The following is a 12,377-nucleotide window of genomic DNA, read 5'->3' on the forward strand; positions in this document are numbered from 1 at the left end:
AGAATGGACTTGAGGATACGGGGAGGGGGAAGGGTAAGCTGGGACAAAGTGAGAGAGTGGCATGGACATATATACAGTACCAAACGTAAAATAGATAGCTAGTGGGAAGCAGCCGCATAGCGCAGGGAGATCAGCTCGGTGCTTTGTGACCTCCTAGAGGGGTGGGATAGGGAGGGTGGGAGGGAGGGAGACGCAAGAGGGAAGAGATATGGGAACATATGTATATGTATAACTGATTCACTTTGTTATAAAGCAGAATCTAACACACCATTGTAAAGCAATTATACTCCAATAAAGATGTAAAAAAGAAAACCAGTACAGAGAACAGAGACTATTTAAAATAGTTTATCTTTTGAGTATTATTCTTCAAACTTTTTTCTCAGGACTTTCCTATCAGTAAAAAATTTCAGTTAAGCATCCATAGTATATCATTTATTGATTTATGCATTAAATGTGTGTATCACTATATTAATACAGAGCATGTAAGAAAATTTTAATTTTAAAATTTGTCTTATTCTGATAGAATTTTCATAATACATCAATAATATTGTAGTGAGAGTAATATTATTGTGCTTCATTTAAAAAGTTTAATACTTTAATTATAACAAAATATTAAACTTTAGTTTAATACTCTGTTATAATAACAACTTAAAGATTTAATTCTTAATTCAGTTTAGTTCAATAGTTAATTTTAATGGCTGACATAATTGAAAAGCCACCTCACTGAGATTCATCGATCCGAGAGGGGAAGTGGCATCATTAATGCACTCAGGACACTTATTTTTCATTGTCATCCATTTTGAAACTGTCTACTACGTTTCCATCTTTCTTATATAAATAAGGTATTCTTTCCATCTTTAATGGAAAGATGTTGCCTTATTCTTTTAAATAAGTTAGTGGCATCTTTATGTATTATTATTTTTTAGTTAGTGGTATCTTTATACGTTTTGCTATGTGCGTTTTACAGGAATCTTTTAAAAGTATATATCCAAATTATGGGGATTAATTTAGTTAAAGGTACATAATATAATTCAGTTAAATGTAGATAACAACATTTATAAATTTGATTAACTGTGTATATGTAAATTGTAATATGCCACAGTTAACTGAAAACAAAGAGAGAAGGGCCCCTGCCAGTTTCTTCCTGTTATTGAACGTCTACTCTTCCTTCAGTACATTTAATGTAGTATTATGTGTTTCCTTCTGACATGGGGAAGAGCCTCAGTGTTATTCTACTTACCTAAATGTCAACTGTATGTCTTTCTCATTTTTAGATAAAAGTAAATATGAATAAATATTCTCATATTTGTCCCCTACAGCTCGATGGATGGTCTCGTAGTTTTGTGCACCACATTTTTGGAGGACAGTGCTATATTGGGATCCTATTATCTGGAAGTTTAGCATAACCTAGAGGAAGTCTGTCATATGGGCCCCAGGTGGGCGGGTCCCAGGGAGCCACATTGAACTGAGAAAAGTATTGGCTAGTGTAAAGTATTGGCTAACATAGTTCAGGAAATCTTGTGGGGTGGAGAATAGATTAGAGGAGTAAAAACATCAGTAGTATCTCCCAATATGCAGGCTTAGGCAGAAAGGCACTGGGATGATGACCAGTAAATGTGGTAATGGAAGGAGTAAGAACCAGGTGAGCTAGGCGGAGCATGAAGGTGAATAGTTCTTGAGGAAGTAAGCCCCATGATACTCTTAAAGCATTTTGTGGCACTTCGGAGCCTATGCAGGCTGTGTAATGATACTACAAGGGCTGGGCAGGTGCAACTACTAACATTGCCTGTTTTTCTCCTAATAGGTGATTTCTTTACAAGAGAAGACACATTTGTAAATTAGAAAGGGCTCTCTGATAGCAAGAGACAGAAACTGTATTCAAATGATTTTAAGTAAAAAAAAAAAAATGGGGGGATATTTATTGATTCTGATAACCAAAATAGTAAGAAAGGCAAATACAGTATAAATCTTTTCTTTGGAATGACTTAGAATCAGACTCCACACCATGAGAACTCTTGTCTTTTCATGTTGGCTTCTCTTTCTCTTACTGAACATATTTTTTCTTTGACCTAGCAGTGTACATGGCTGTGGTACCTCTGGACTCATGTACTTAACTCCCTCTGATCAAATAGATAGTGATCTGGTCCGGTATTTGTTGAAAAAATACCTGAAGTGGTTTTTGTTTGTCCTGTCATGGCTCATGTGCATACATCTGGGACAATCACTGTGGCCAAGGAGGTTAGTCATTATGATTTGCCCAGTGGCAGCCAGGTTGGGCCATGTGTCCACTTCTGTGTTCAGAGGCATGAGATGTGATACCAGAATGTGTAGAGATAGCAGAAACATGGTTCCTGGGGATAATTTTTGAGAGTCAGCTATCCCAATTCATGTCTACTAATTTTTCATTTTATAGTTAGTCACAGCAGCTTTAAAATACAAAATGTTGATTATATAACACTTAGACTAACTCACATTCACACATTTCTGTTTCGATAGGAATAAGATAAATGAATTATTAAGGTATTGCACACATGAATGGAGGGCAGGGAGAAAAATAATTTAGAAGAGAAAGACATGGAATGCGTAAGATTGCAGACTTTATGACAGGTTTTCATTTGTTTCTCAACCTAGAGTTTATTCAATTGGGGAAAAGGAATTAGGAGGTGTTTTGTTATATACCGTTTTGAAAATACAGTTCTGCTTTGCACAATTTATTAATTTTATAACTTTGTTTCATTATAAACAATTTTTTAACAGATCATTAGTTATCATAACATAATCTAAAACCTGTCAGTTAATTTTAAAGTTCTTTGAGAACATATTGTGATGTTAATAAGTGCATAGAAAGGTTTTCAAATATAAAGTTCTTCTTTGGAAATAAGTAAGTTATTCTAGTTTTTACACAAACTGGCAAGAATTCAGCAAAAGTTCAACCAAATTGTTTTGTATGCAGTCTTCTCCCCCCTGCCCCGCTCCTTTTTTGCAGTCAGAACAAGATTATAGTTTCCAGATGAAATTCTGAATGTCACATAGTGATGACATATATTTTCCTGGTTGGCTCGGCATGAGATGCAATTTTGCATGCCATGTCACGCTGACTTGCAGAATCCAAAAGCCATTATTTCCCAAGGGACTTTCAGGAGTGATAGTATCAAATATAGTTTGTATTCTGATGAAAAGTCTCGGGCATTATTGTAGTTTCTATGGCAAGTTGCTTAAAGGTTTATATATTATCCAAACTCCACAAATTTAAAAATAGAATTACTATGTAAAGGTCACTTTTTCTTCATGTTATTTAATTTTATATTGCCAAATAGATTTGCCAAAAATCATGATCAGTGTAAAATATAGATCGAGAATTAGGAAGGTATAGTAGAAAAACCAGTAGATTAGTGACCAAAAAAAACCAGTTTTTGACCCAGTTCCTCTCCCTTTTCAAGCTAACCTCAGACAGCCACATTTTTTATTCATTTATAAAATGGTAATAAGTATACCCAACTATCTCACAGATTTAAGTCTTGTTATAAGACTTAAATAAAGTAGGATATGTGAAGGTTCTATAAAGTGGTAAAATACAATTAAGATAAAAAGTAAAGATGACTTTTTTTATGTTTGCATTTTAAAAGGAAAGCTATAGGGTTCAAGCAAGGTGAAGCTTATTTTATCTATTAGTTTTTGACACTGCAGTGTAATTTTATTTTTTCTTTATTTGATCTTAATCATCGTAAAGCTGCCTTAAAACCCAGTATTTCCATTCATGCCTACATAATAACATTTATTTCACACTGATAATCTTTCTGTTTTACATCTGTTTTAACTGGCTTGCTTTATTTTACCAGTCTTTTATTTATTTTTTCTTCTTCTTTTCTTCTTCTTTTTTTTTAAAGGTGTCTCACATTCAGTTGCCTAGACATCTCTGTGTATTTTACAGGCCCCTAAAGCCTAACACGTATCAAATCTGTACAACTCTGTACCTTCCCCTACCACTATTGACCATGTTGCTCAAGGCCGAAACCCAGGACTCATCCTTAGTGTCTCCTCCTCCTGTCCGTTCTGCCTCCAAGTTATACTCTTTTTGTTTCAATCTGTTTGTATGTTGCTTCCCTAGTCAGAACCATATAATTACTTATACACAATAAAGTGGGGGTGTCCTAATTAGTCTCACTAGTATCGTTTCCAGATTATCTCATCATCAATTGTCTAGATGACAGCAAGAGTCATCTTACTAAAAATCTAAATTGGATCATTTTATTCCCTACTTGAAATGCTTTTGTGACTTCCTATTGCGCTTAAGATAAAATCCAAACTCCTTACCAAGGCTTACATAGTTTGACCTGACCTAGTCTCTGTTGGGTTCTTCCATTCCATCTTTTGTCATTTTTGTTACATTGATCCTCTTTCATTCCTTCAAACACTGCATGCTTTTTCTTGCCTGGGATCTTTTGCATATTCTGTTTCTGTTTCCATTGCTCTTTTCATAACTATGTACTTTTCATACTCTGAGTTTTTATTTGAATGTTATCCTCTTAGTAAAGGAAGCATTCCTTTTCAGTCTTTCTAAAATAGGTCTGTGCCACTCCTCAAAGATACCCTACCGTAGCACCTCTTTTCTGTCCTCATAATGTTTATCATAGTTTTCCCTTTTTTTTCTGTCTCTTCATCCAGAGTGTATGTCAAGGGCTGTATTTGACTAATATATTTTTGTATTCCCGGAATCTAACAGCTCTTTCTGGCATTGGGCAAACAGTGAATAATTGTTGCATGAATGAATAAATTGTTTTTCTTTTGTTATTTTTATTTAGGGGCTTAATAATCACGTTCCTTAACATTATTTACCTTCTGTCCTTTAATTGATTTAAATTGATGTCCTATAACTTTTCAAATCTGTTCCCAGATTCCCCAGGGATATTTATTGAATATTTGGGAGAAGGTAGCAGCTTGTGGTACACTTCAAATTGGTACACATAGTCTTTCAGGGTATTCCTGCTACATCAGAAATTTACTTATATTTAAAAATGTTTAACTATGATAATAGTCCAGGTACTACCTGAGATATTGAGGTAAATTTTTATCTTTAGTCAGATAATCAGTGAGTATAACTTTGAGTTCTTTCAGTGTTCTTAGCTCTGTGCTAAGTACTTTGGGAAATTATGAGATTATAGAGGAAAGGCCAAATCTAATTTGGGGAATTCAGTGACCATTTCTCAGGAAATGGCATTTAAGGTAGAACTAAAACAGCAGGTTGATTGTGATAGAAAAGTAGTCATTTTGTTTCAGATCTGGTAACCTTCAAGTTCTTTTCTATATCTTATAATGAATTAATTTTTAATCATTATTCTCTGTACTTAAAGTACTTTAATGAACTTTTTAATGTACATTACAATATTTAACGTGAACAGTATTCTTGACATTGGATATAATTGTTATTAACTTCTGACACTTAGATTAAATTGCTTTCCCAAAGCCATATGGCAGCTGGCACAGCTGAAACCATAAGTTGACTTTAAGTATGGTACTTTTTGCATGGCATAAAAATGAAGGAATAATATTGTACCAAGTTGGATGATACATGCCTAAGAAGTGAATATTTTAACCAGTAAAGTCTGGGTCTCAAAATTACCTTATTTATTGTTGAAAACAAGGAGTGTAATGGATATCAGACTACCATCTTAAATGTAGGGTTTATATAGCTCCAGTGAGAATGAACAGATCTATTTTCTGAACTATTTGCAGTACCAAGATCCTTAGTAGAAATATACATTTATCATGTATTTGGTAGAAATGGAAGCCATTGCACAAGGTATGAAAAAACAGAAGAGGCATCATAGCATAGTAGTTAAAAAGCCTGGACTTTGGAGTTAGACTGCCTAGTTTCTTATTCCAGCTTTGTCGCTTATCAGCTGGGTGACTTAGGATAGGTTACTTAACCTCTCTGTGATCAGTTTCCTTATCTGAAAACGGTGATAATAAGAGTAAATAATAGTGTCTTCCTCATGGAGTTGTTATGAGGTTTAAATTGGTGAATATTTGTAAAGTGCTTATAGCAGTCCCTGGCATGTAGTAGATGTTACAGAAGTTTCGGGTAAATAAAGTATGGCTCAAGATTGGCAGTTTTATAGAGTATACATGTGCTACCTGTAAAATATACATGATTACAGAAAAGAAATTTTTCTCTTTTTTAAAAACAAACTTGTCTTCCCTTTGTCTTTTAGATAATATGATGGATTGAAAATTAGTATATCAAGGAATCTAAGAAAAAAAAATGGTTCTGAAGAACCTAGGGGCAGAACAGGAATAAAGATGCAGACACAGAGAATGGGCTTGAGGACATGGGGAGGGGGAAGGGTAAACTGGGACGAAGTGAGAGAGTGGCATGGACATATATACACTACCAAATGTGAAATAGATAGCTAGTGGGAAGCAGCCGCATAGCACAGGGAGATCAGCTCGGTGCTTTGTGACCTAGAGGGGTGGGATAGGGAGGGTAGGAGGGAGACGCAAGAGGGAGGAGATATGGGGAGATATATATATATATATATATATATATATATATATATATATATATATATATATATATATATATATATATCTGATTCACTTTGTTATACGGCAGAAACTATTCAGCAGAAACTAACACACCATTGTAAAGCAATTATACTCCAATAAAGATGTTTAAAAAAAAGAAAATCAGTATATCCAAAATAGTGTGCTTTTACATTTCTAATAGCCAGATCATGCTATTTAATGAGAATTTTAAACTGATTGTGTTTTTCATAGCTTTTTGGAAAGCACTTTTAAGCCACATATAGATTTCAGCACCTCCTTTAACTTCTTAAATCATTCTATCAGCAAATTCAGCACTTACAATAAACGTGTGGCTTTTTTGGTTAATAGTGACTTGAAATACTACTTAACAATCAGGTAATGGTGCCCCATCTGCTTGATAATATTATCATTTATTAGATGGATTTATTTTCAGACTGTGATAACATTATTTATACAACACTAATATTCCGTATCAGTAGATTTTAAAATTTGACCATAAGCAACTTTTGTGAAAACCTTTGGTATCCATGGTTTCAAAGAGTTTTAAAATTTGGTCTTGGGACTCCCCTGGTGGTCCAGTGGTAAAGAATCAGCCTTCCAATGTAGGGGATGTGGGTTCGATCCCTGGTCAGAGAACTAAGATCCCATATGCCGCAGGGCAATTAAGCCCGCACCCCGCAGCTACTGAGCTCGTGCGCCTCAGCGAAGATCCCACGTGCCGAAAACTACAGAGCTCACACTCTCTGGACCCCACGCGCGACAACTAGAGAGAGAAAACCCTGATACCACAACTAGAGAGAAGCCCTCATGCCTCAACGAAGACCCCGCGTGCTGCAGTGAAGACCCGATACAACCAAACAAAAAACAAAAAAATTTGTCTGCATTTAAAAAAAATATATTTATAGAATTTATTTTCTAGAGCAGTTTTAGGCTCACATTCAAATTGAGGGGAAGGTTCAGAGATTTCTCACATATCCCCTGCCCCTACACATTCATAGTCACCCTCATTATCAAAATCCCCCACCAAGGTGGTACATTGTTATAATTGATGAATTTATATTGATACATCATTATCACCCAAAGTCCATAGTTTTTATTAGGGTTCACTCATGGTGTTATACATTCCTTCAGTTTGGACAAATGTATAATAACATGTACCCTCCGTTATAGTGACATGCAGAGTAGTTTCACTGCCCTAAAAATTCTCTGTGCTCTGCCTGTTGCTTCTCTCTCCTTCCTAACTATTGTCTCCATAGTTCTGCCTTTTCCAGAATGTCATATCTTTGGAATCATACAGTATGCAGCCTTTTCAGATGGTCTTCTTTCACTTAGTAATATGCATTTAACTTTCCTCCATGTGTTTTTATGGCTTATTTCTATTAAGTGATGTGTAATACTCCATTTTCTAGATGTACCATATCTTTTCTAGCAGTTCACCTACTGAAGGACATCTTGGTTGCTTCCAAGTTTTGGCGATTATGAATAAAGCTTCTCTAAACAGCTGTGTGAAGGCTTTTATGTGGTTGGTCTATTTAAGTTAGTTATTTAAATTGGCAGAGTTCTGTAATAAGTTTATGTAGCCATTTTCTTCTCATAACTGCTAAAATATAAAATAATAACAATGAAGTCCAAGTAAATGGAAAGTAAATTAAGGTGTGGTTTATTTAAAAAATTATAATAGGTAATTCATTGTTGTAAAACATTAATTCTGAAATACACAGTAAAAAGTTAAATGCCTCCTCCCCCTTACCCCTCATCAATTCCATTTTACTGTCCTCAGAGGTAACCTCTGTCAAGGGTTTGTATTTTACCCTTCTATAACTCTTTCTGTGTATGAGATAGACAAATACATGCTCAAACTCACATACTGTTTTAAAAACATATTTGGATTATACTACACACATATATATATATTTTTCACTTCATAAGATATCAAAAATATGATTTCTGTCATATGTTTAACTGTTCCTCATTTTTAAGTGATTGAATTACCATCCTTATGACAGTTATTCCAAAGTTAATTTAACCATTTCTTTTTTGATGGACAGATAAGTTGCTTAGCACTTTCTTTAGCCCCTTACCCCTCCCTCCCTCCCTCTGTTTCACTATTTCAAATACTACTGCTGATAGTAAACATTTTTATAAATTGTTGGTATGCATGTCTCATATGTTTTAGTATTTCTGTATCATAGGGTCTTAGAAATGAGATTATTTTTTAGAAAAACTTGCATGTTTAAATTTTGATAAATACAAAGTATCCTGTCTTGTAATTCCACTCTATGGGCTATACTTATTTATATTCCCTGTATATGAAACATTCTAACAAGGAGCTTCGATAATGTTGGATTTTTAAAAATACGAATTAACTCTTTAAAATGTTCGCCAAATGACAGTTGAAAAGGATATCTGATTGTTGCCTTAATTTTTATTTCATTGTTAGCAAAGTTGAGCATCTCTTAATAAGTTTATTGGTCAAATTATATTTTTCTATGAATTACCTGTTCATATTCTTTTCCATTTTTTGTTGTTGTTTATCCGTATGCTACTTGGATATCTTCATCTGAACATGTAATGAAAATCTCAACCTGACCGTTCTAAAACTAAATTTCTTTTCCTCTTGATTCTCCTCCCCGTACAGCTCCATTCTTCCATTTGATCAGATGTAAAACCTTGGAGACATCCTTGTTTTGCTTTTCTCTCTTACTGTACTTCTAGTCCATCAGTAAATTGTGTTGGCTGTATCTTGGAAATGGATACAGGAATTCACTGTTTCTTCCTACCGCCATTGCTACTACTTGTCTTCCTGTTTTGATACTTGATCTATGTAGACAGTTTTCTGCACAGTAGCTAGAGAAATTCTCTCAAAATAATGTCCATTAATTTCATGAATGTATTTAGAATCCATTTTCATATCCTGGCTCCCTCGAAGTAAAACCCAGCCTCCTTACCATGGCCTATGTAAGCCCTGTATGATTTGGTCTCTGTTGATAGCTCTGACCTTGTCTCCCACTTCTCTCTTACTCTGTTCTAGCCATCCTTGCTTTTATACTGTTGCTTGAAAATCCTAAGTACACTCCCATCCTGAGCCTTTGCATTGTTGTTCCATCTGCCTAGAATGCTCTGCTTCCAGCTCCATGGGTCTCTCTCAAACTGTTTTTGTTTCTTTTAAACAAACAATTTTTGAATTTCTAATATGTATAATATGGTAGACTGTGGGATTATGAGAATAAAAGGTTTATGCTCCATGCCGTTAAGATATTGTAAATCTGCAAATATGTGACCCAAATTGAGAGGAGAGGGAAAGTATGCCTAGATACAGCAATTGTCATTCTCATAGTGGTGATATGGTAGCAGTTACTTTGGAGACCGTTCTATGATCATCAAACTTAACTTGGTAAAAGTCTTGAAAAGCAAGATCTGATTTATTTATTTTATGGTATTTAAAATAGCACCTATAAATTATATGTTTGCATTAACTTAAAATATATAAATACATATGGATCTGTCCAGATATAATATATTGTTATAAATAATTATTTAATTTCTGAAATTTACATTATAAAAATTGTCAAAGTTCTCTAAGTTCTTTATTTTAGATGAACAAAATTTTTCATAACATATATCTGTCTTTTATGTGATCAATGCTTCTTTTGCTTACCATCAAAAAAAAAAAAGAAAAAAAATTGAGAGATACTATGAGTAAGCTTTTGTTATCAGGACAATTCACATATGGGAAGATACATTTTGTATCAATTTTGGATGAAGCAAGTGCTTTGTAGTTGAATTTTCTTTTTCATCAAGTAAAATTTTTATTGATGTATTAACTTCATGCTGAGAAACGAACAGATTGTTAGGTTACAATTTAATAAATTTTCACAATGTAAACACATCCATGTATTAAAAAAATAGAACATTACCATTGCTCCACAAACCTACCTCCCAATCATCAGTCCCTGACAAGTCATCAACACTCTCTTGAGTTGTAACAGATTAGGTTTGCTTGGTTTTGATTAATTGTAAAAATCAGTAATTCTTTAAGATAAAATGATCTAATATATTTTATAATCTCATATAGAAGTTTTAATTTTAAACAAGGAAAGAAATAATATTGGAAGTATTTTCTGTATGTTTATGTGAAACTATAAGGTACATTTGTGTTAAATAACTCTAGCTATTCTTATTCTTAGAATCCAGACCATTGTCAGTTCCTGTGAAAGCCATGCTGAATATAGCGGAAGGCTGTAGAAGTCCTGAAGAAAGAATGAAGGAGTTTATTGGAGTCGTATGGAATGCAGTAAAGGGTCTCACACTGCAGGTAAAATGAAAGTTAGAAATATCATGGTTTTAATTTTTATGATTCTTTTTAATTTTCAGAACCTTTAATATTGGTAAAATTTTTCTCACTGGTTACACTCATGTATACCATCTCATTTTCATAATTTAAATGAAAACTATTGGTGCACTTTGCATATTATTAATAAAATGATATGAAACACATATGCTCTTCCTGATAAAGTTATAAAATTACACAAATTTTGAAATGTTATTTGAATTAAAAAAATAATTCATTTTACTTTTTGTTTCTTTTAAGCATTATTTGAAATATTTTAAATGGTCAATATACCAATAACATTCTTATCTCAGTACTGAAATAAAAAACTTAGTTGGAATTAAAATAAAAGGGTTATCTAATTATTTTTCCTACCTAATTACAAACCAAATATGAAAATGATAATTGTAACTATCTTTTATTGTTATCAAATTTTCTTCTCACTTATTTTCACTTTTAAGTACACATAATTTAATCTTACTGAATTACACTTCTTCCAGATCTGTTTTAACTGATGAAAATACACAATTAAATGCTTATCTCATTTCGTAGGAATTAGGTAAGGGTAACTCAACAGTTCAGTTTTTGTATAGATTTATTTCCTCTTTGAAATAAGATACGAAAGACTGAAAACAGAGGCATCTTTATAGAATTTTATGTGTACCAGACAGTAATATCTAAGTACTGGGGCCTTCCATTTCTGTTTAAGATGTAGAAAATTGCAAAAGAATGTTGCTTCCACCTTATGAACAAGAAAGAACAAGGTAGATGATCTATAAAATTAAACCAGGATGCTTCACCCATCTAAACTGCAAGATAATAAATATGTGCTGTTTTTAGCTGCTACATTTGTGGTAATTTGTTATGCAGTATAGAAAAGTGATACAAACACCTATGCATAGCTATAATATAGTCTGATTACTGTAACAAAACCTTATTAAATCACCTTTTAGAAATATATCTAAAGACATCTACAGTTCCCTAATATCATCATGTAAATATGATTACAGTTGATCCTTGAACAACATGGGTTTGAACAGTGCAGGTCCACTTACATGTGGATTTTTTTCAATACTTCAGTACTACATGGTCTGTGGTTGGTTGAACCCGTGGATTCAGAAGAGTGAATACAAAGGGTGAACTGTAAAGTTATATCTGGATTTTCTGCTGCGAGGGTTCAGTGACCCTAATCCTTGTTTTGTTCAAGGGTCATCTGTATTTGAAATACTATTTAATACAAGTGCCAGTAACCTGGGTTTTGGCAATCCTTTACAGCCTCTTTTCTGAGCATGCTGCTTATATAAAATTAAGAGAAGAGGGGGGAGAGAGAAAGTGTTTTTGTCATTCTTTTGTTGTTGTTTTAACTCTTAACTTGTAGGAAACATGAGTTTTTCACAGACATCAGCTATGTCTTACCAATCTCTGCCAGCATGAGGCCTTTGCTATTAATATTATCCTAATAACTCCTCGTGTTGACTTACCTGTGTTCCTCCTCTAGAGG

The 12,377-nt window shown here is 33.7% G+C and overlaps 1 protein-coding gene across 5 annotated transcripts in view; it reads left to right on the forward strand.

Annotated features, from left to right (window-relative positions):
• Positions 1-12,377, forward strand: part of VPS13B (vacuolar protein sorting 13 homolog B) — a gene marked incomplete at both ends in the record, with an annotated part of 778,321 nt that overhangs the window by 318,502 nt on the left and 447,442 nt on the right. For all 5 annotated transcript variants that reach the window (XM_079722541.1, XM_079722545.1, XM_079722542.1 and 2 more), the window contains one exon: positions 10,734-10,861. In XM_079722541.1, coding sequence (XP_079578667.1) covers positions 10,734-10,861 — 128 coding nt within the window. The remainder of the gene's footprint in view (positions 1-10,733; positions 10,862-12,377) is intronic.

The sequence above is a fragment of the Hyperoodon ampullatus genome, assembly GCF_949752795.1.
Source record: "Hyperoodon ampullatus genome assembly, chromosome: 17".
Taxonomy (NCBI): domain Eukaryota; kingdom Metazoa; phylum Chordata; class Mammalia; order Artiodactyla; family Ziphiidae; genus Hyperoodon; species Hyperoodon ampullatus.